General features: G+C 37.7%; 2 protein-coding genes across 2 annotated transcripts in view; one reads left to right on the top strand and one right to left on the bottom strand.

The window, feature by feature from the left end:
- Window positions 1-108: 108 nt before the first annotated feature.
- Window positions 109-13,441, bottom strand: Smp_075260 (hypothetical protein; the record flags this gene model as incomplete). The annotated part of the gene is made up of 3 exons (XM_018790032.1): window positions 109-138; window positions 10,985-11,117; window positions 13,401-13,441. The coding sequence occupies 3 exons, from the start codon at window positions 13,439-13,441 to the stop codon at window positions 109-111; spliced, it is 204 nt and encodes a 67-aa protein (XP_018655415.1).
- An 8,778-nt stretch (window positions 13,442-22,219) lies between these two features.
- Smp_162790 (cell polarity protein) overlaps window positions 22,220-24,630 on the top strand; it is a gene marked incomplete at its 5' end in the record, with an annotated part of 31,490 nt that continues 29,079 nt past the window's right edge. Inside the window, 2 exons of the mRNA XM_018790033.1 lie at window positions 22,220-22,235; window positions 22,273-22,488. Of these exons, the coding sequence (XP_018655416.1) occupies window positions 22,220-22,235; window positions 22,273-22,488 (232 nt within the window). The remainder of the gene's footprint in view (window positions 22,236-22,272; window positions 22,489-24,630) is intronic.

Genomic DNA, 24,630 nt, shown 5'->3' on the forward strand with positions numbered 1-24,630 from the left:
CTCACAAGATTGTCACTACTTTGCATAATATTCAACATCATACAAAATGTATTTTTGAAACAGTAAGTTTTGTGGAAGGTGGTAGACAACACAAATTGTTAATAAGTGTTAAAGAGCATGAGAGTCAAGTATATATTTCTTAAAAGGGAATTTTATTTCCAGTTAATTATTTAAAAATCATTCAACGAAACCATGAAGAAGTAAAAAGAGTAATATAATAATGGTTTACAGTTTAGAATATAAATTGATGAAATAAATAAAACCTATTGTTGACGCTCACAGAAGTGAAACAGATGATTTTTAGCTGTCAACCGGATTTACTTTAGTTTAGTGAAGTTAATCAAAGTTCATCACCATATAGTCTTTATCATGATTAGAGATCAAACGCCATGATATATCTTCACTTATATCAATGCATGTGGACACACATTCGATTGGATCAATGTCTAAATTTCCGATGGAGGGAATACTAAGAACATCAGGGAGTTCTTAGAAGCTTGGCACTCAGGTCAGTCAACAGACACGTCGAAATCGATCAAGTTTATCAACCAATCAGAAAAGCCATGGACAAATATAGGGTCAAGAATCAGACCAAAGGGAGATACGACCAAAATAAAAAGGCAGATAATGACAGGTTAGAGGTCAGCGATAACCAATCAAGATCGAGATCCACGGGACAAGCTGTGAGTCATATGTGGAGAAAGTCGAATACTTTACTTCTACCTGAAGTTTGTGCTGATGATGTCGTTCAGAAGAACGATGAAAGCTCCACGACCGAACCACCACTCCACCAAAATCATCCACCCAAGCTACAAATTTTCACTATTTCAATTTTGATACAGTAGCTGTACTACATATAACTTTTTAAACAGTTATCATTGTTTATAAGTTTAGTACATAAATGAGCGAAAAGTTAATGATGTAGTAGGTGTTTATTCTATTATTTTTCATGTGGATAAACACATAGTTTAATTGAAAATATTCAATATTCAACTCAAAAATTCAATATTTACCCCTATAAAGTTAAGTTTTTAAAGTCTAATTTAATGTCACAGATTGGATTTTTGCATCATATAGTTAGTTGTACTGAAGAGCCAACTATATATAATTACTTCTTAAACTCTAAGGGGTCAAGTAGTTACTGTTTGGGATCATATCCGGATACCGAAACATGTACATACTTACTGAGAAAAACTTAATTATCAATCAATTTGCTTAGTGGACAGTAAAGTGCATTTTTTCCAAAAAGGACAAGTTATGAAAAAAGTGTGGTTATCCTAAAAATACCTGACGCATAGATGACGATAAATCAATTAAAAACAAAATATTACTTCATTTGTATTTCGTCAATTTCTACTGTTTAGCTAAAAATTGTCATTTAATTTAAATAAGAATATTTGGTACTGAAGTAATGCAATAATAATACGAACGCATTGAAAATGAACCTTACATATACAAAACAGCTAGTAAAAAGACACTATTACTTCTTTTCTATTTGTTAACAGAGATGTAAACTACAACATAATGTAGTTCACTGATTTAACAATTAAGCCGTTAAGCTTAAACTTAGTTACATATACCTATCCGTAAACTATAAACTGAATTCACATTAAGTTTTTTTTAAAGAAATGAATCCCTATGTTTCTAGTTATTCAGTATCAGTAGTATGCAAGACTGTATTTTTGGATCCTACTAGGTTACGAGGAATATTTTTAAAGGATCATTTTAAAACGATAACTATTAGATATTAATACAGTAATGGTCATAACATCTCATGTGCGTACATTGAAATGTGACAGGAAGGAGGACAAATTGAATAAGCCGATAGACTATATCACTGATATTCTAAAGAGTAAAACAAAAACTAGTATCACCGGAATAATTTAAAGCATTCTGAAGGTTACATGATCCATTATTATGAAATAATCAGTTAGTATAACAGAATTGTTTGCATAGTATGTTTTGAGGTTCGTATATTTTAATTCAGTGCAATGATATGATTAATCAACATCTTAAGAATTTATACACCATTGAGTTTAATGTTATGTGATAAAAAAATACCACTGCACTGTTCAAAGCTTACCAAATGAAATAGAACTTGAACTAATAATCTAAAAGTCAAATTCCAAGTATTGTATTCATTGAAACAGATTCATTCACTATTCAATCGTTAAATGATAAATATGTGGTTAAGAATAAATGTTCAGTGTATTGATTTAATACAAACTGAAAAAGAGTCTATAAGAATTATATATAAAAAGACCTTACTAGTTTACATTTTGAGAAAAAGAATCTAATGAGTGATGGTTGAACTCCACTGGTAACTGCTTCTCACTATAACTCCAGGAAACATCTCTTGAATCGAGTCACCAGTAAGACATTAAACAGTAACACCGTTGGATGCTGACTCAGTAGTCTAGAGGTTAAGCGCTCGTGCGCGAGACCGATAGGTCCTTGGTTTGAATCTCGAGAGGTGGGATCGTGGATGTGCACTGCTGAGGAGTCCCACAATAGGACGGAACGGCCGTCTAGTGCTTTCAGGTTTTCCTTGGTGGTCTAGCGTCAAATGACTCATGATTTCAACTCTGAAAATACTAAATCTCCACAAAAACCCTTCTGATTATAATCGTATGCTCACTAGTGACTGACTTCGAGAGGTAAATCCTGGAGTTCTAGTGAGAAGCAGTGACCAGTGGAGTTCAAACCACGTCTGCTGTGAGATAGGAACTTACTGAAGACAGTTGATGAACGGTCGCTCAACTTCGTGGATTGTTTGGAGTTAGACAATAAACACCATCGGATGCCGGCTCAGTGCTCTATCGGTTAAGTGCTCTGGCGCGAGACTGGTAGGTCCTGGGTTCGAATCTCGCGAGGTGGGATCATGGATGCGCACTGCTGAGGAGTCCCACAACAGGACGAAATGGCTGTCCAGTGCTTCCAGGTTTTCCTTGGTGGTCTAGCTTCAATTGACTCACGCCTTCAACTATGATAATAAAAATCTATAATTATTTTATACATTGTGTACATTATACTTTTCTGGTGAATAATAATGCTAACACTACTGAATTATCAGTAAAAATCAACAGTAATATTTATTAGTCAATAAACTGTTGCTATGACGTCAATTGAAAGGATTAATTCAACATAGTACATTATAATTTAGTTTCATATGTGTATCAAATACATAATTAGAAAATAAAATTAATAACCTAACAAAAGTTAAACTCTCAGTAGGTTATGTATTACATTAGGTAATAAGAAGAAACAAAAAAGAACCAGATAGATAATGATCTGAGACTTTTAAATAGTGACCTACATAGTGGAAAATAGATAGGAAGTAAAAAATCAATATATTTAGGAAAGATTGACAGAAAATTACTCTAACATCAATAGATACAATCAACTGAAGTTAAGAGAATTAGATCAATATCGAATAAACATATGAATTATTTAATAAATATTGGAAATAATTAAATAAAATATGAATCACTTCAATTGTTTTATTCTTACTTTAAATGTACAAAGAAAAACGATGCCAAAATTATCGGTAAGCAATAACATGTCACCCACTAAATATTAAATTTACTAATAAAATTACACTATACAGGGAGCATATATATATATATATATATATATATATATATATAGAGAGAGAGAGAGAGAGAGAGAGAGAGAGAGAGAAAGAGCACATTTCCCATAGGACAAATAGACCATCACACACTACATTCTGAATTAAATAAGAACACCAATTCTGATTTCGAATTCCGCGGCTAAACATGCTTTTGTAAACATATATATTTAACTTATATCATTTATTCATAGGGTTTTTATTGTTCTTGAAATTCTCAGCTGGCGGAGTTAATTATCAACTGATTTGGGATGATCTCATCGTGTGTCTGGCAACTAAAACGTGGATTTTACCAACTAATTATGGCAGTTTATATGTATAACTTTATCCCGTCATCCCGAATTGAATTCAACAACTCCGACATTATGTGGCAGTATTTGGTAGTCAAGAATGAGGAAGAAAAACATGGTTTTAAGATAAATCATATTCCCACGCTTTAAAGATTGTACACAGGACTACAATAACAAGTAACAATCTTTAGATTGCTCTAAATTCACATTTAGTTTCAGTGCACCTTGGTGTCTGCGATGGAAAATTATTTTCAAAAACCTATAATTCATAGGTGGATCAGTTAAATAATATCTAAAACTTGGCTTTTAACCAGTAGGTTGCAGGTTTAAACCCCACACTAACTAATTAAGTTTGAACAACCTAGTGATAGCACTATTCTGTGGGCCCCGGTACATTGATCTGCATTTGATAACCGATTAATACTAAATAAAAAATCTAAAGAACAACACAAGCTAACTCAGTTTTATATATGATAATATTTTTGTTAGATAATAACACTCAATTTATATTTTAAGAAATACTTTCTGCAGTGGTATTTGAAACACATACAGAGTTCAATAAACAGTACATATATGAAAAAAACCATATAGGCCTATACATAGACTAAAATCAATATCTAAAAAATCATTGAAAAAACTTGAACATACCTAATTACCGACCAAATACCTTCTTGATTCAAACAGTCAATGTAAATCAAGAATAAATTAGATAAACAAGTGAAAAATATTAAATCATAGTTAGATCCTTGAAGACTTCTTGGTAATGAATTAAGTGTCACTAATCTGAACCCATGCATTAATAGTTCAAGAGAAGGGAGAATGTTGAAAAATTTCACCAATCAGTAGTGAGTTTTTAAAGTGGATTCAGTAATTAAAATATGTCAGGTGTTGTACACAGGCAGTAGGCTATAAAAACTAGTGGATTTACGCATGCAAAAGATAATGGGAAATATCATATGCAGACTGAATAAACACTTAGTTCTCAATTATTAGTTTCAAGAATTCTGATTCAATCTCATGCACATTGGTGAAAATAGTTTGACATTCCTGATTCTATGTGAGCAACTTAGAAGCTAGTACACGACCATATATAATTTAAGAAAAAGGGTGTTTACGCATCATAAAGAATTTGGACTGAAGATGGAGAAATTGTTTGTATAAGAAATCAGATCCATAGGGAAATAAGATCGCCAAAAAGTTATATATGTTTGAGTTGATACAATGACTCAGAAAATAATAGCACATATAGAGAAATGGGTGTATTTTGGGCGTATGGCCTTCGAGAAATATAGACAAGTTAGCTTTAATGGTAAATAAACAAGATTTTTAATTTTGAAATCATTTGATCATTTAACTATTTCTTTATGTGAATAAGATAATGTCAACTAACCAATTCCACTTTGATTTTTAAATCCGAACAATTGATAAGCAAATGTAACAGAGCAACAGAACTGAAATTTATTTTACCAAACAATTATAATGTGTTTAAGTGAGGGAGTGACGATATTGTATGGGAGATCATAAAATTCATAACTTTTAATGTCACTTTGGTTGAAAACTATGGACAATTAAAGTTAAATGTAACAAGTATAGCTTTATACAATTGGCAACAAATCAATATTTTATGTATGAACTCTCATGATACTATCTAGATACTTCAAGTGAATGGAAAAAGATTTGAAGCTATGACTTAAACGTTTCTACCACCAAGCTACAGATTCACTTCTTAGGTTCCAGATAAATGTGAGTTAATCTTATGATAATTTTGAATCGGTGATTTTTTTGGATTTAAAGTAATAATGTATAAATTATGCAGGAATTGAAACTTCCTTTATTCTGCTCTACTGTCTTCTTTGTCATTTAAAAAAAACAATTTATGCAAACAAGTATGTGAATTTTTCGAAATTCTATTTACACATGTCTGAAGCATATAAACAAACAAGGCAACATAAAACGAATTAATGTACATAAACTTAAATCAATAATTTTCAAAACTTTTAAAACAAAACTACAGTTAGATTTGATAGATATGGAGATAAAATTTCTAAACTATGAAAACATCAACTTTTTTTCATTGAAATATAGTGGTGCATTTCACAAAAACGATATTTGTTTATTTTTATCACCTTTAATATTGGGTGGCTCTTTTGTAGTAGTCGGAATTCAGCAACTGAATACATGGTCAGATATACAACTTTAAATCACACTCTCTGATATACATAAAGGCTAGTGGTGCTTTTCAGCCAACCGAACTGAGATAGGTGGGATCGGTCTAATTAGTTGAGTGTTAAACGATCGAACCAATAACCCATTGTTACTACTTATTTGTCAGGTCAGATACAGATAATATACAAACGACAATGAATTAAATACATGACATTGAACTGATGTTTTTTTATTGACATTAAATATCTACAACAACGCCATACTCGTTTTACACCTGTCATAGAAACTGACGTCTTAAGACATATAGATTTGGATAATAAATTTATTGAATAATTCCTTGTTACCGCCTATCTACCCTGAAATTTTATTATAGCTTTTACCGTGGACAAACGGCTTATTTATATAGAGTATTTTATCTGCTTCAGTTTCCGACTGATCAGTATCCAAAACATGTTTTTAACTACGAAGATATAGGTCAGTCAGCTACAACGTAGGACCAGGCACATATATGCATCGGCCCAAGTTGCCATACCTCGTTAGCACAACAAGATCAACACCGGATTCATAGAAGTAATTAATTTAGTGGTGGTAGTATATAAAGAAAGGTTGTATATAAGGATATAGTACAGGAAGGAAGAGAGATATGAAGCAATTTTAATCTCATAGTTTAAGGGAAGATAAAGAGTGCATACACCTACGCCATTGTGATCGATTCTGAGCCATGTCACCTAGAGTCTCCAACCATTGGTTACGATAGTCACGCGGACCCCAACCAGGTAGTCTGCATCTGCCAACATGGCTCAGGCTAGAAGTTAGTGACTTCAAACACTGATGCCATGTTTTGGTTTGGCCGCCCCTAACTCTTTTCCAACCATCCCCTACACTAGTCATTATAGCGCGTCGTGGTAATCGGTGTTCAGGCATACGTAACACATGGCCCAACCATCTCAGTCGATGAAGATTCATCACCTCATCAACTGATTTACCATCGTTCCCTAATACCCTGCGTCTAACCTCACTATTACTTACCCGGTGATCCCAGCAGATGCGAGCAATATTTCTAAGACATCTGTGGTCAAATACTAGTAACCTACGAGTATCTTCTACTCTTAATGGCCATGTTTCACAGCCGTAAAGTAGAACAGAGCGAACTGATGCGCAGTATGCTCGTCCCTTAATTGATAGACGGATATCTCGTCTTCGCCATAGGTGACGTAAGTTGACAAAAGCCAAACGAGCTTTTTGAATCCGTGCTGAGATTTCGTCAGACACCAACCCATTAGGGCTGATCAGACTTCCAAGATAAGTGAAGTTGTCCACGCGTTCGACTACTTCACTCCCTATCCTTAGTTCGGGTGTTGACGCAGGCCAGTCCTGGAGTAACAATTTACATTTGGATGGGGAGAAACGCATCCCAAACATCCTGGCATTATTACTGAGTTCCAACAGAAGACTCTGCATTTTGTCAGTGTCTTCACCAAACAGGACTATGTCATCTGCGTATTCTAAGTCGATAAGTGAACCTCCTGGTAGGAGATCAATTCCTGTAAATTCAGCCGACGAGTGTTATTTCCAGCAACAGGTCTATAATGAAGTTAAACAAAAAAGGGGATAGTGGACAGCCTTGACGTACACCACTTGAGGTTGTAAAATCATATGACAGTTCGCCAAAGCTCTCACTCGACTGATAGTGTTCGAGTAAAGAGCCTTCACAAGGTTTATGTATTTCTCAGGTACACCTTTCAATGACAGACACTGCCACAGAACCTCTCGGTCTACAGAGTCAAATGCTGCTTTCAAGTCAAGAAAAACTATCATTGTCGGACGCCGATAAGCATGTCTGTGCTCTAAAACTTGACGAATGGTGAATATGTGGTCGATACAGCCACGACCAGGTCTGAAGCCAGCCTGATTTTCTCGTGTTTGCAGTTCACGAGTCTTAATTAGGCGCCTGATAATTATTGAGGCTAGTATTTTAGATACTATGTTAGTCAGACTAATCCCTCTATGGTTATCGCAGGATGATTTTGACCCCTTTTTATATATTGGGACAATAAGTGATTGTGACCAGTCGGATGGGATTACATCCGTCTCCCAGATTTTAGCCAGAATATTAGTCAACCTAATCGCTAAAATTGGACCACCATATTTAAAGACCTCTGCAGCCAATCCATCTGGACCAGCTGCTCTTCCTCGTTTCAGATTACCTATAGCCTTTTGAACTTCAAGTAGGGTCGGGGGGCCTACTTCAATGTTCCATTCAGGTTTTCTGGGAATAGTGGGTAGTTGTGCAGTAGCTGAAGGCCAGCTAAACTGCTCCTTAAAGTGTTCCGCCCATCGTTCTAAACGTTTGGGTTGAGAGCAGATAAGGGTTCCGTCTTTTTCCGAGATTGTCTCACTTACACTTGACTTCTTAATTCCAGTTTCTTTTATTAGTCTGAATAGTTGCCTGGTGTTGCCTACAGCCGCTGCCTTTTCCATCTCTTTTGCTTTCGTTGCCCACCACTGCTCACGATCGTTCCTTAGACTTTTAGTTAACCTAGATCTAATTTGTTTACGCTCTTCGTCATGTTCAGAGCCTGATGGGATGAGTTTACGCGAATCCATCAGTGAAATAGACTTAGAAGAAATCCATTGGTTTTTTGGAGCCCTATGGTTTAAATGACTAATAGATGTTACTGCTGTTTCCACAGCTGTTCGTATGTCTTTCCAAGCAGTATCTGGGTCAGTCTTGTTTACAGAACTGCCTAGATGTGAACTCAGTTGTTTCTGGAATTCGCATTTGGCTTTTTCGTCCTCCAGTTCAATCCTAATGGGTCTTCTTAGTGTACTTTTCCTGCGTCCATTGAGGCGCAGACAAATGCGCACTCGTATTAAAGCGTGATCAGAGTCTAAACAAGTATTCCAATACGAGCGACAATCTTCTATTGAGCCTCTCCAACGATGACTGATGACAATATGGTCTATTTGAGTCCATCGTTGGTTTGGTGCAGGTGGTCGCCATGTTAGACGATGTCTCTCCTTATGTTTAAAATTAGTAATTGCCAAAAATAAACGATTGTCTGAGCATAGTTGCAACAGACGATCACCATTATCGGTTCGTTGAGCCGGAATACTAAAACACCCACCTAAATGTCTTTCTGTTTGATTTAAGCTGCCTACCTGGGCATTAAAGTCACCCGCTACGACTACTATGTCTGAGCGCTTAGATTTCTGAAGAAGCTCAGAGAGCTTTCTGTAAAAGTCATCTTTCACCTCATCATGGCTGCAGTCAGTGGGAGCTTAGGCAGAAACGACAAAAAGGCAACGACGTGTGTCCCTATCCTTCCGAGTTCTTACGGAGCCATTTAGCCGGACAGCACACAGGCGACTGTTAACGGGGATCCATTCTAATAGTGCCTGTTCTGCCCTTGTACTTAGTGCTATGCCTACACCTGCAAGTCCGCGAGAACTAGCCAACGGGTCGCCAGATACACGGAGGGTGTATTTCGTCGGCTGTCCATTTTGGCGAGGTGAGGTCAAGTGAATGACCACACTGGGATCCTGTATGCGTGTTTCGGAGACACAGCATACATCAATGGTACGAGATTCTAGGGTTTTAGCTAAGGAGGCCTGTTGACCGATTTGGCATAAGGTACGTACGTTGAAGGCTCCAATGTGTAGTTTGGAGCGAGGTTTTAGTAGACCTGGGACAGCTTTTCGCGCACTAGAATCGTTGGCCATGGTGACACTTGAGGAGGAAACCGAGAGAGGAAGTTTAGTGTTGAAAGTCAAGGTAGAAGGAATAGTAGGAATTGAAGAAGGAGATTGATTATGAATACAGTGGTCTTGAGTGTTGTTAGAGGTATGAGGGCAGTTATCACTTCCCGGTTGCCCACACCGTGGAAGGATTCTTCTAGAGGTACCTGAAAAGGAAATTGGGTTAGAAGTGGTCTTAATGACCTGAGAGCGTGACCGCAGTGCCCAAGGGACAACTGCTTAAGGTTGGTCACACACGACCTTTTTGTGGGTAGTTTTTGTGTTAGCTCCGTTCTTCAAAGGACCTTACCGCCGGAGACGGATATCCGTGGGATAAGGCGAGGTGTGCATTTTTAGGGTCGACCTTTTCTAACCCCACCCCTCCTTGTGGGAAGGCAGCATCGCTGTCATGCTGGTTGTCTGAAGGAAACACCTTACTGCTGTCACACCTCTGTACAGTCAGCAGTACGACTTCGCCTTCGGACCTTGGGTTTGCTGCTTTTAGTCTCACCGCTCTTCAACCGACCTGTCTGGCATGGTAGGACCTCGAGGAACGATTGTTCCAGCCAGCATAGCTCGATTGCTTCATCACGATAGGCAAGCCCGACCACCACGTCAAGGTAGCAGCAACGGTCGGGACGAAGATATAGGAGTAAATACAGTATGGTACTATTGATGAACAGGTAAAAGACCTTATGAGTATCTCACTGGTTAGCCCAGAGGGACGCAATTCTGTTTATAAGTAATACATTTCTTTAACAGATCTGAGTACATCCAGAGTCTTTATCAGACCAAGAAAGCAACTCTCTATGAGCTGTGATATCTCTGTGCTACTTCAAGGGGATAGTTAAAGAATTCTTGTAATCGATATTTTCAAAGTCATAGTAACTGGATGATGACAAACGAGATTAATCAGTTATTCATCGAAAAGTTGATCAAGTGGCACATAAACCATTTTTGTGACTCTTTGACCCATAGGTTGAAGGCTCCCGACATAAGACAAGATTTTCAGTCTGCAATGATTTTCCAATCTATGCCGATTTCCTATTGTAAAAAACTAAATCACATTCGTCATTATTTGAAAGCTAAGGTTACCAATTAGTATACGTCATACGGTATAATTAAACATACATTCATAATATTGTTATTTTTGTTAACTTACAACTGAGTTTCTAGCTTTAGGAACCTTGTTCACGGGTCCAGGTCGAACTCCATTTGCTTCACGACGTTTGAACAAAGATATTTTAGATGTGTGTCGTGCAGTATTTCCGAACTCAGCCAAAGCACCATTAAGACTAAAAATGAAGAGTATTGAAAAATTGATAAGTACGGAATTTAAATTCCTTTGATAATGATGGACTGCAGTCACAGTCGTTAAATTTTTTTAGAGTAACTAGAGGAGACTTATGATAAAAAGTAGACTTAGATGAATTTAACATTTAGTTAGTCACTCTTCGCCGACGTATAAAAAGTGAATGATAAGACCTGCATGACTAGATTTAGTAGTGGGTATCCAACATTTAAAACTTGGTGGATTCAATTAGATGCGTTGTATGATAGAATTTCAACTAAACATTTTCGTCTAAATACTAAGACAAGTCTGTGAACCACACACTATATTGGGACTTAATATTCCATACATAAATCACTGAATTTATGTTTTCAGAGAGAAACAGTGGTAAATTTTCCTTTGTCTTAATAACATTACACTAGCTTTATTATACCACCTTTTTCTACACGTTTCTAATACTTTGATTATATCACTCCCAATTCTTTGAAGTTCATAATTTTGCTTCTGACTGACTGATCTCAACTCATGATATTCTTTATCATCATTCACCTGCGTTAAATTACTTCAATACGTAATCAACTAAAAGTTTTTAGCTCTATGACCTTTGATTACTATTTTGGTGTTTCAAAATATGCTACTCTCGCACTGAGTTTATCTTTTAAAAATATTTTGATTTTACAAACGTTATTGGAAGCTTTGCTCCATTATGATGGCACAGTCGCTCCTACGATTATTTTGACGATACAATACCATAAGTTGTAAGCAGTTGACGAAAACTTAATAAAATAAAAGTAATTCATGTTATTCTCAATGAATCTTTGTTTTCGCATGCTCTAAAATTGTGAGATAGTGGCATATAGAAACTGTTGTCTGAAATCCAAGTTGTCGGGGAATGACAGGAACATGAACTAGTAAATCTTATTAAGACTCATAACAGAGACTTAATTCAGTCACTCATAACTATGGGGAAAATGTAGTGATAAGAGCTGATGAGATTCTTAATTAGAAACGGTAAATGAAGCTTCTAGACAGAAAAAAGTAAGCAAATATTTCGTAGAGGATACAGACAGACGAATTTAATTCAGCCACTGGAACCTAGTTTAGGAAGGGTCATCTTTCCACTCGATTTAGACTACCTGTCACATTTTGAAGTCTCCTATCGTTTTGGTCAAACCAAAGCAATGTGCTGTGACTAGCTAATGTAGGGAAACGAGGATGACGATCTTTAATACTGAACACTGCGTGGTGTGTGCTAGCGGCGTCGAAAGATATGAGTAGCATGTATCGCTAATCGAAAGTGGGATACCTGGAGAGAGAAGGTTAAGAAAATTAAAGAGAAGAGAACGAGTACAGAGAGTGATTATTGTGGAAACTAAGGAACAATCAAGTCTAAAACATTCGATTGACATTTTTTTAATGGAATATTTACTGTATGGTTCTCAGATTTTACTATGATATACCGTAATTTTGTGTTTAAATACATTTGGTTGTCCCCACCTGTATTCCTGTTCACTACAGCTGTGCCAAACGTTTAGTATTTTAAATAAAGTAGTTTCACGAGATTATACTGATGAATGTGAAAAGTCAATTACCAGATGTTTATGAGTTCTGAAAGTCTTTTGCTCGTAACTAACGATACTTATGAAATGTTCTTGTTTAGTAATCTTATATGACAGCCGTTGCTAACCAACCACTTAAATTGCACGCACAGAATATAAAAATTCTGTCCCAAAAGTGTGATATGTGAGATTTATTATTCTAAGCTAACAAAGACGAAGGCTTTGAGATTTTTCGATCAAGGTATTTGCAAAGAAATAGAAAACAGATTCTATGTTATCACTCAGATATTCACCTAACCCTAGTCTACTCTACCCGTATTATCAAGTAATATTCAGCGTAAAAGATGCACACGCTTCTTTTCGAACATGACATGTGTCATGCTCGGAAAGCCGAGTGCTATATGTGTAAACATATCAGTCTCCATAGGATGATCCAGACTGAGGGTTGAACTATAAATGACCACTGAATAATCACTAACACAGTCCTCTACCAGTAACTAGAAGCGTAGGACACACCGACAAACGAGCTTAATATTTAAAGAATACGGTCTCAACAATGATGAAACAGTAGATATCATAATGAGATTCGTCAAGGGAAGTACTGTGAACATATTCAGTATTTGTGATAATAAAGTTCTAATAGTTTGAAAGAAAAAAGATACCACGGATAAAATCAGTGAGGAGAACTTCAAAATCAGATGCTTTCAAAGAAGAAATAAACGTCCTACCCTAATATCGCTAGTTCACCATAAAACACTTGGTCCGCCATCAACTTTAAGTTCGTGCTTGGCGGTAACCTTGGAAATTGATGTAAAGAAACTTAGAAATGCTTGATGAACAATATATTTCCAGAGGTAGAATTTGGACGTTATGAATAATTCACTTGAGATACATTTGATTCAATCAAACACAGAAACTTGTATTGCTGAGGACTTGTCATAATTTATCACATCTTCGACTTTTAAAATAGTTTCTCTGTGGTTGTGTAATGTTATTATTAATGGAGTTGTCTGTCCTTAAATATGTCTGTCGGAGTTTGTCCAGTTACTTTGATTTTGCATTCCTGGTGATCACAACAAGTATTTAATAAATATTGACGGTAAGAAGTGGGTTTTCCCCAAGGAAATAGAGTCCATGGCCCCAGCTGATGTAAGTCCTATTAACAGTACTTTCTCAGTCCTACTGGGATTGTGATGCTCGAGTTAAAGCCATGCCATGTTAGTAATTAACTAAACGGAATTTGACTAAAATGAGTGGAACAATGAACGAGGAACGAAAGTACAAATAGCACTGGTATGAAATGTGTTAAGCTGACAGGTGGAATATCCTATTGTCTTATGTTTTCACACATTATCTCGACCGAGCTAGGGCAGTATGTAAGCAAACAAGCTATGTTATGGACTTTTACTGAAGTTGTCTTATGAACGGATTGTGTTCGTTTTTGCCGACGATATTTTGAAAAGTGCAGACTACAAATGGGAAATTGTGTGTCATACTTGAAAGCCCACTCTTAGGTGAGACTGCCTGGAGAGTTCTTTGCTATAGGTTACAGGCAGAGGGTACTCGTCTTGAGGGTACGTACTACAAAGTATGTTATGTAAACAATGAAGTGATCAACTTTCGTTGTTTTTAAGCTGAAGAAGAACATTTAAATCAGTTCAAAATGATTTTCAAGTAGTCAGTTTCTCGAAACTGTAACTCTTTTTGTTAGGGGTTTTTGGTAAAGTTTCTTATTTATGGTCTATGAAGAAGCTATTGAGCTTTGTAATAACAAGTAAAAAATAGCAGTAGATAATAGATTTCTTCTGTAGATGGATAGAGAGTGAGAGCAGGCATGAGACTGCTCGAACGAAATTCGGTTAAGAATGGTATACCAAAGGGGACTTCTTAGGCTCCATTATTTCCTCTACACCAGTGACTTACCAAGACTGTTGAAGTCATCGGCACATTTTCCAGAAAATAAAAAACTCTGCAGAAATTAATTAGCGAGACTGATCATCTTGATTTTCAGGCAAACTTAGCGGAATTACTTAGACTGTTCCAAAGTTAAGGATTAGAAAGTAGTTCCAGGAAGAGTGTGCTAATACCCATCAGACAAGCTGATACCTACCAATATACTGGTAACGCAAATCGCTTCAACGCGGACAGGGAAAGACCAAGGAGTTGCATCTAGTCGTGAAAACAACGTTGAATTTCAGTGCAGCCTCCGACGAAATTTTTTGTGTATCATGGCCACTTCACCGAGCAATCAAATGTTTTGACCTATACATGTTCCTAGTTTCGAACCCACATATGTGAGAAAGTCACTCGAATAGTGGATACAAGCAGCTATTTCATGTCTAACTTACGGAGCCTACACAATTCAGGTTGCTCAGAATTTTTTAACTGAGTGAGTGGCGGTTTTTTCAAACACTCAATAGACTCTTAAAACGATTAAATTTATTGCTCTTATAGTAGAACTTGAGGTGACGTTATATCAGCATTCCGCACCCTTATTATTTTAAATTGTTTTGCTCATACTAGAACTAATAGTCTCTGGTTCCATGTCCGCAGTCTAACAAACAACAGGTGAGGTTTCATTTTGCTCACAGAGTGTTCAGTTACAGGAATGCCTTACTCGAAAGAGAAGCATCAGCCCGATCAGACAACACTTTGAAAAGAAAGCCCGATTTTAAGTGTAAAAATAGATAAAAGAGCTAACACGCGTTCGCCGTGCTGCAATCCTTAATATGAAAGACTGGTTCTTTAGTTATGCGGTTTGGCTATATTATCATCAGAAACTTCCTCCCATTCTACCTATTCGAGGGAAAATGTGAAATATGTGGAAAAGAACAAGATGTTTGCATTTATAACCGACACAGCGGTTTAAAAAATTAGGAAGCTGATTTATAGTCTGAACATAGGTATATTATCAAAATTACGGACCAAGAGCTAGCAATACTCGGGATGTTTTGTTTCACGACGACAGAAAAACAGTGAGGATACGACTGATATTCTAACTTTACAATTAGCTACCAGTAGCATCTTCTATAATCGAAACCCTTTTGGCCAAATAGAAGTCAGACGAAAAGAGGTAGGAAAGATATATTTGATACGTTACCAATATATCGAGAGGCGTTCGTTCTTAACTGACTATTGAGACGTAGGAGCTGTGTCCCACGCCGGGTTGCAACGTGATCTGGTACGGATGCATGACCGAAAGCCTTCAGTTAAACAAGTCCACTTAAACAACGTGGTCAGCATCCAATGTCGAACACTTAATGAGCTATTGATTTTGGGGAATTATTTACAGCTACAGATCACTCCCCCCCCAGTGAGGTAGTGATGCCCCTAAGACGTGACCAGCCAGAAGTTTAAACCCAACGAGTTTGTCGTTGGTAAACACTCTTCTGATAGCTTGCTTCGTTTAGCAGCGTCTGGTCGTCTTTCCTTAAACTAAGGGACCCTGAGGTACAACATAACAATAAAGAAATAAAATACAATCAAAATTTCGGTTCCTTGGGAAACTTCGTCGTTCTTTTCCAGCCGTCCTGGAAAAGAGAAAAAATGGAACGTGTGAGTGCATGTCGAAAATACCCTCGTACTTGCGTAAGGACACAAGATGAGCGGGAAAAAAAATAAACCAATACACTTGCAACAGCGTAAAGGCGACCGGAAAAAAATGTGTTTTTTTATATAAAAAAATATAAATACGCTCAAAAAATAGAAATGTTTTGTTTTTTTGTTTTTTTAAATAAATAAAAAAATGAGCATATTAAAAAATTATTTTTTTACAATAAATAATGAAAAGGGAATTCGACATAAAGCTTGTGTCCTACGTGCAATAGTCGTTAAGATATTCTGGAAATCTTACTCTTCTTCCAGAACGCGTTGTTTTAGGTTTATCTGTCAACGTTGAAGAAGTATCAAGTTATGTGTCGGCTGTCGTGTAGGGTACTACGAGTGTAGGAGTCGTGTCGTACGATTGTACCGAAGGAAATTCGACGTAGCTAGGGTTTCCTTCTAAGTACGCTGCTTTTAAGCGATCGAAACTGATGCTATCACTCGTGCCGTTCTTATCGACATAGTACTTGGGTTCGCGTTGAAGAACTTTGAAGGGTCCTTCGTATGCTGATTCGAGAGGTCGTCGATGTGAGTCTCGACGAACGAAGACGTGTGTACTATGTCGTTATTCAGGTTGAACGAAAACATAATGATTGAGGTCGAGTGTGAGCAGGTTTAACTGAACGCATAGAGTTTGTAAGCCTGCATTGCGGATACCTAGTAAGACGAGTGGAAGAGCGTCTATCCACTGTGAAACGTTTGTAGCTGATAGTGAAGCTTTAAGTTGTCGATGAAAACGTTCTACCAACCCGTTTGTTTGTGGGTGGTAGGCGGTCGTTCGGAAGCGAGTGATTCCTAATAGTGAGGTCAGACAACGGAAGAGTTCAGACTCGAACTGGCGTCCGCGGTCTGTAGTGATGGTTGAAGGGCAGCCGAAACTTGCAACCCATCGTTCAACGAAAGCGCAAGCCACAATTTCAGCAGTAATGTCCTTAATCGGTACTGCTTCTGGCCATCGAGTAAAACGGTCTACGCGTGTTAAGAGATATGAGTATCCGTTTGAATCGTGTAAGGGTCCTACCAAATCTAGATGAACGTGGTCGAAGCGAGCGCCAGGGGTTTTGAAAGAGCCTAAGGGACATTTGTTATGTCTTATGACCTTAGATTTCTGGCAGCTTACACAGGAGCGTGCCCACTCCCTCACGTCTTTATTCATACCAGGCCAGCAAAACCGTTCGGCTATAAGCTTGATTGTTGCACGGACATCTGGATGAGAAAGATTGTGCAACGTATTGAAGACGTTGCGTCGATAATGTTTTGGTACTATTGGACGATCCCTACCTGTAGATGTGTCGCAAAGTAAGGTTTCCTTACCTGTTCCCATCTGCCTAATACTTAGTTTAAGAGTTGTCGAGGAAAACTCATGCTGAAGATCAATGTCGTCTTTTTGAAACTGAACGAGGTTAAGAAGGTCGATTCCCTGGAAACTGTTCAAGGAACTTATTCGAGACAAAGCGTGTGCGACTACATTGTTTGCTCCAGAAATGTGTTGTATATCTGAAGCAAACTGCGAAATGTAGTCGAGTTGTCGAGACTCTCGAGGTGAGTACTTGTCTGAAGATGAACTTAAGGAGAAGGTAAGAGGTTTATGATCAGTAAAAAGTGTGAATTCTCTTCCTTCGATGGAATGTTGGAAATGTCGTACAGCACAGTACATAGCTAGGAGTTCCCTACCGAACGTGCAGTACCTAGATCCCGCGTCTAGCAACCGTCTCGAGAAAAATCCTAAAGGTTGCCACGAGTTGTTAACCCATTGTTGTAAGACTCCTCCGATTGCTGAGTCGGATGCGTCTACGGCGATACTAGTGAGCGCTTGAGTGTCTTGATGCGCAAGCAGGGTTGCCTTAGCGATATGTTCGCAACTGCTTAATCGTGGTCGGTTCTGGGTAATCCAGAATGGCCGCCACTTTGCTTCTAAGGGGTCGGATGCCTTGAGCATCAATAGTGTGTCCTAAGAAGTCTAAAGAGTTTGTTCCGATTTGGCATTTCTGAATGTTGACAGTAATGCCATGCCTTTGGAGTCGATCGAAAACAATGTCCAAATGCTTGAGATGTGATTCTCTGTCCGGACTTGCTATTGGACAGTCATCAACATACGCATGTACGAAGTTGAGACCTCGGAAGACATCGTCTATAAACCTTTGGAAGGTTTGAGCCGCATTTCTTAGGCCGAAAGGGGTGATGATGGCGGTTTTAGGAATGTCGTCGGTTGCCATCGGTATTTGGTTATAAGCCTTAACTAAGTCGATTTTCGAAAAGACAGTTGTACCTTTCAAGGTAGCTGTCAAATCGTGAATGTGAGGCAACGGTTAACGATCGGGAATGGTTTTAGCATTCAGACGCCGATAATCACCAGTTGGCCGACAATCGTTGCTATCCTTTTTAATGACCATGTGCAATGGGGATGACCATGGACTATTTGATGGTCGAATTATCCCTAAGTCTACCATATGGTCGAATTCTTTTTTGGCTAACCTAAGCTTTTCGGGAGCGAGTCGACGGGCTTTCGAGAATACAGGTGGTCCTGTAGTCGAGATGTGATGTGTAACATTGCTGGTTACAGAAGGCAATTTCGATTGCGGTTGGTATATCCCGGAGTATTTGTCGAGTAATGATTGGTACAGGGGGTCTATGGTGTGCTTAATTGTGACTGGGGATAACCTGCAACCAGAAAAAGGAGTTACGCAAACGGATAACTTAGTGTTTCCGTCTATTAACTTTCTTGAGCGAGTGTTGATTAGTAGATTGTGTTATTGTAACAGGTCTATACCGATGATTGGCATAGAGACATCTGCAACAACGAAAATCCAGTGTATGGGTTTGCGTAACCTACGTTAAGGTAGATGTACCTTTTACCGTAAGTAGCGATCGGATTTCTGTTTGCCACCTGTAAACTGAAAACAGACTCGCGAAGTCTGTCGTCGGGATTTGCTGGAAGAACGCTTACTTCTGCTCCGGTGTCGACGAGGTAGCGAACTTTCGTAGTCACATCCGTGACATGTAAGAGGCGTCTGTGTTCGCCGGCTACGGTTGCCGTTAACGCGTGCCGGCTTGAAAGTTTCCCGAGTTTTAATTTGTGTCAGTCGCCTTAGACTTCGGGTAATTGCAGGGCTTCCTGCAATTTCTAGAGGATTTACCGCACTGGTTGTGATACCAGCAACAGTCGAGGTTGTCTGTCTCTCGATCACGAGAGACAGATCGCCTACGTGAAACGCTCCTACGTGAGGATTTTGACCGACTACGGTCATTACGAAATCGAAGATAGCGTGTCAGTGTATGACATAGTTCGGTAATGTCATTCTGGGTCGTTTGAGGTTTTTCTTTGACTGAAAAGACCTCGGCCTTAGTAGATTTTGTGACCTCTAAGATGCGGTCGGCAGATGCAGCCAGCTCGTCTAGGGCGTCGTTTTGAAATGAGGTGAGAACTGCTTGCACCTGTTGAGGAAGTTTAGACAAGAAAAGTTGTCTGAATAGGCCACCATCGAAAGTTCGTTGGCCGATAACCTCTCTCATTCTTAGCAACGTGTCTGTCGCAGAACCATGTTGCAGGTCGATATTGTTAAGGAGTTGGTCTAACCGTTGTCGATCAGTTAATAATAATAATATATTTCTGCAATAGCAGGTACACACCATTTTTACAGGCATGATCTACAACATATACTGGTTCACAGTATGCATCCCAAGCAAGGTTGTTTAGTAATTATAATATATAAAATTTGATAGCAGTTCAGTCGTTCAGATATAATGTATTTTCATAAGAATAGTTTCCAAAGGGGCATGGCGTCCACGTTACATACCAGATCCAATCTCGACAAAAAGTGTATTAGGGTTTCGGTCGTGCTAAGTATTTATGTAATGCAGCTTTTTAAGTTTATAGTTGTTATAAAGTAGGCTTGTGGAGCGCCTGGTTCGAACTATGACCTTGGGAAAGCGCGTTCGTCGAGCTTGTTCCAGATGTCAGAAGTTACATAGCTTCACCCTCAGAACAAGATTCTGAAGAGAAGAAAAAAAAGAAACTGAGGAGCAGCAAGGCATTTGGATATGAACGATAACCAGTGCTTAACATTTATTAGTGGAACAGATGGAGGTATGATAAATTATTAGATTAAATTGATACTAGCTCATGTTGCAAGAGTGAACAGTGATGAGGGGCTCCAGAGGAGAGAATGCAGTAATAAAGAACAATGAGTTGTGATATTTATCAAGGTGGAGTAGGTTCCAATGAAGGAGGGAAGTCAAGGTTGGAATGAGGAAGAACAGGGAGTGCATATAGAGAGTAGAGTGTTGAGTAAAATAGCAACCATATCCTTTACAGTCTGTTTTTTTCATCATCCGATGCCTGCCACACAGTTTTCATGTAAAAGTCCGAGTTAGCATGTTATAGGTTGTCTTAGTAGAATAGTTAATCCAGCACAAAAATTAGAAACATGAGTCTGAATGGTGAGTGTAGGAGAACAACCTCAATATCACAGATTGATTGACTCGTTCTCCGTGTTTTAAATCGACCGTTTGAGAGTTTCGTAAGGTTCCGGGACATCACTAGCAAACATACTAGGTGTTACGTATTTGTTAAATTCGCGCGGTAACGCCTTAACTACCGCCAGGAATCGTGTGCGCGAGTCCGTGATTCCATGCATGCAAAAATCAGCTTCTGCGTAGCAGAACCAGGACTCCATATTGTCAGGCCAAAATGGCGTTAACTGAATCGAAGTAGGGGAAATAGACTTTAACTTAAAACCCTTAGGTGAGTGTTCCGTCATAGTAATATAAAGAACGAAAAATGTCCAATTAAAATATATCCGGGAAAAACTCGCGAAAAAAAAGTATATCACAATATATAAAATTCAAATAAAGAATAACAATGAATAATAATATTCCAAAAAGAAACAGACTCACAGTTTATTGGCTTGGTGTGCCAGATCACGTCGGTCTCACCACTGAGGAGACGACTGATATTCTAACTTTACAATTAGCTACCAGTAGCACCTTCTATAATCGAAACCCTTTTGGCCAAATAGAAGTCAGACGAAAAGAGGTAGGAAAGATATATTTGATACGTTACCAATATATCGAGAGGCGTTCGTTCTTAACTGACTATTGAGACGTAGGAGCTGTGTCCCACGCCGGGTTGCAACGTGATCTGGTACGGATGCATGACCGAAAGCCTTCAGTTAAACAAGTCCACTTAAACAACGTGGTCAGCATCCAATGTCGAACACTTAATGAGCTATTGATTTTGGGGAATTATTTACAGCTACAACAGGAAGGGAGGGTGGAGTCGCCATGTGCCTGCGATCTTGCTTGGTAGCACATCAATTACACACTCAAGAGTTTATCAATCTCGACGAATCTGTATGGTGCTCGGAAAGATTGTCGAACACCTAAAAATTACATCTTTAGGGGAGTCAAATTCAAGTCTAATCAAGAGAGCCTCGAACTATTCAACCTTAACCCATTAAAGTAAAGACGTTCCAAAGGTGACATTCCAATGACTATAAGCACCCTAAACACTTCCGTGAATCCTAACAAGAGCCCTTGGGGTAACAGCCAGGAACTAAACATGCAACACAGCTGAAGGGGCTATAGGTACACCTTCTACTCCTTGAGAGTAGTCAAATGTTAAAAATCGCTTTCAGTTGGGCTAGCTTAAACGATTTTTCAGCAGTTCTTTAAGACAAAACCTGACAACTTCTAAGGATTATTACAGTATCTCACTGTAACTTAGTAATTCTTTTTTCTCTTTAATCGCAAAATTCATCTTGGTGTTTACTTGTGTGCATTGATGATCCACTACAACTAGGCGCAGAAGCCCGTTAGGCGGGAGTTTTTTTTATTCTGTCCAGAGCTACTTGTCCCATTTTTGACCACAGCGTATAGGTGATATTTCGAATCTTTGCGTTACTTTAAGGTGACGTTAGTGACTGTCCATTGTTTGATACTCGCTATGGAAAATCAAAAGGGTAAGGTCTTTTTCTTCAAATTATCTGCTGTTAAAAGATAGAAACTTGGAATTCTATGCGGAAGAAGTCAGAAAAAGGCAGGATTTAGAAAAAGAAAAGGAGGGAGAAAAAGAGTTCCTACGTACCTCATTACGTGCGTCTAGTCGTTTGCAAGCTATTGAAAAATACAGAAGAATCATCAAAAAAGACGAATACAAGAGATCTGAGGTAAATCAAGCATTTGAAGATGATTCAAAGGCGGAAAGCAGCCCAGGTTTGTTGATAGCTTACAAATAATAACATAGCTTTTGTGTTTGAAAACTTGGAATATTAGTACATATTACTGTTTAGTTTTACGTTTTCGTTGTTATGTGTACTAATGTTCGAGGTATTTTGTTGTAAGTAAGGCTAAGTTTGCCTGAATTAACAACTAAACTATTAATATCGTTGTGCTTTCCGAAGCCTCATCATACAAGTTTGCCGAATAACGGACGATATAAAAAAACAATAAAGTCACCAGAAGTTATAAGATATGTTAAAAGGTCTGAGTTGTGTTTTTAAACCTTTTCAGTATATGTGGAAGTGTTGGTAGATACTTTTTGTAGTACAGACAACAGTAAAAAGTCTCTTTCTAACCTATTCGAACACTATTACCAGATGTATGATCACAAACGTAGCTTTTTGAAAAACCTGTACAGTATGCTAGTAAATAAATATTACTCAATCAATTATTCTGAACAAGGTTTCTTAAATAATGCATTTAGAATATGTCGAATCCAATTTATTCGACTGGTTTATTATTATTTACAGCTACACCGCCTAGTTACATCGTGAATGAATTATTTAATAGACTTGGAACATTAATAAACTTATTTCACATGTGAATGAGTTGCAATGCATAATTCGTCCTAACAAGACAAGGCTATAGATTACTGTGTAGCAAATTCATGGCCACGAATAAGTTCAACCGAATTAAGTGCATACAGATAATAAAAGTTAGGAAACTGACTGAGTATGAGTACCGAACGATAATGTTGACATCAAGTTTTCATATGACCATGGGGAAGTTTATCCATACAAGATAGGTAGTAAATGAGGTGATCTATGTAGATGAAATAATATTCTAAACAAAAGTTTTGGTGAGTTATAGAATAGAGTTTTTCAGAAGTTGCGAGTGAATAAAGTCAATAAAACTGCAATAATTGGCAACTTTGTAACATATTTATCACTGTTTCTTTTTGGATACACAGATCTGGTTTTAGACGTTTTATTTCTATTTCTTCGGCAAATTTCGAAACATTAAGGCTTGACTGTTTATTATTCATCTTAAAACATTTCAGTGTATAGAGTTGATGTCCTGTGTCAAGGAGATGACTTGAGATAGTACTGCTGAATGCTTTTAATCCATTTCACCTTAAATTTTTCAGGATATGTTCTTTGAATCGGACATAGGCTCTCCTTTCTGTTCTACCAATATAACTGCTTTGGCAGATACATGTAAATTTGTGTACAAAGTGGCTGGTAACATGAAAAGGATACTTATTGGCCCTCGATTGTGTTAAGAAACATGTTTCTTTTTAGACGACAATCAGTTTAGCTGCAGGATATGTTCTTGTCAATGCAGTTTTTAGTCCCATATTGATTGGCCATGTGACATCCTCACCGTTGAACTGAAGTTGGGTTTCCTATCTTCACTTTTTCTATATTTCTGAATAAGTTTCAGTGGGTATCCGTTATTCTTTGAGCGTTTTTTAACAATCACAACTTCCTCTTCTAATATATCGGCAGTACATATTCTTTTTGTTCTGTGAAATAGTGTTTTAACAAGTGTTTTGTCTGTAACTGATTGGACAAAAGCTATTGAAATAGATATAAATTTCATTCATGTGTCTTTTTTATAAACTGAACGTTGAACTGTGCCATTCTTCCTTCGTTTCATTAAGATATCGAGAAAATGGAACTTGTTTTCACTTTCATATTACATGGTAAACTAGATATTTGGATGTGCTTTGTTGAAAGTGTTTAACAGATTTGTTGCATGTTGTTAATTATTACATGCGATGAAGTTATCACCAACATATCTCGAATAATACATCATTTCATCAGTCGTTCCTTTGAGCTTGGGTCTTTCGAGATTAGCCATGAAAATATCTACTAGGACAGAACCTAACGAACTTTCTATTGTTACACCATCATTTTGTTGGTAATATCACATTGTTGAACTGGAACTGAACATCTTTTGTACATAAGATTAACAGTCGTTTGATTTCTGATGCCGGTAGAGGTAGGATGTCAGAATTCTGGCAAATTACGTCCATGGTTTTGAAAAGTGCTTTTTTTTGTAATCAATAATGTCACATCAAAGAAAACTATAAACGTACCAGCAATACTTATGTGGTTTATACTGTCAGCAAAT

This window comes from Schistosoma mansoni, chromosome W, assembly GCF_000237925.1.
Source record: "Schistosoma mansoni strain Puerto Rico chromosome W, complete genome".
In the NCBI taxonomy this organism is placed as follows: Eukaryota; Metazoa; Platyhelminthes; class Trematoda; order Strigeidida; family Schistosomatidae; genus Schistosoma; species Schistosoma mansoni.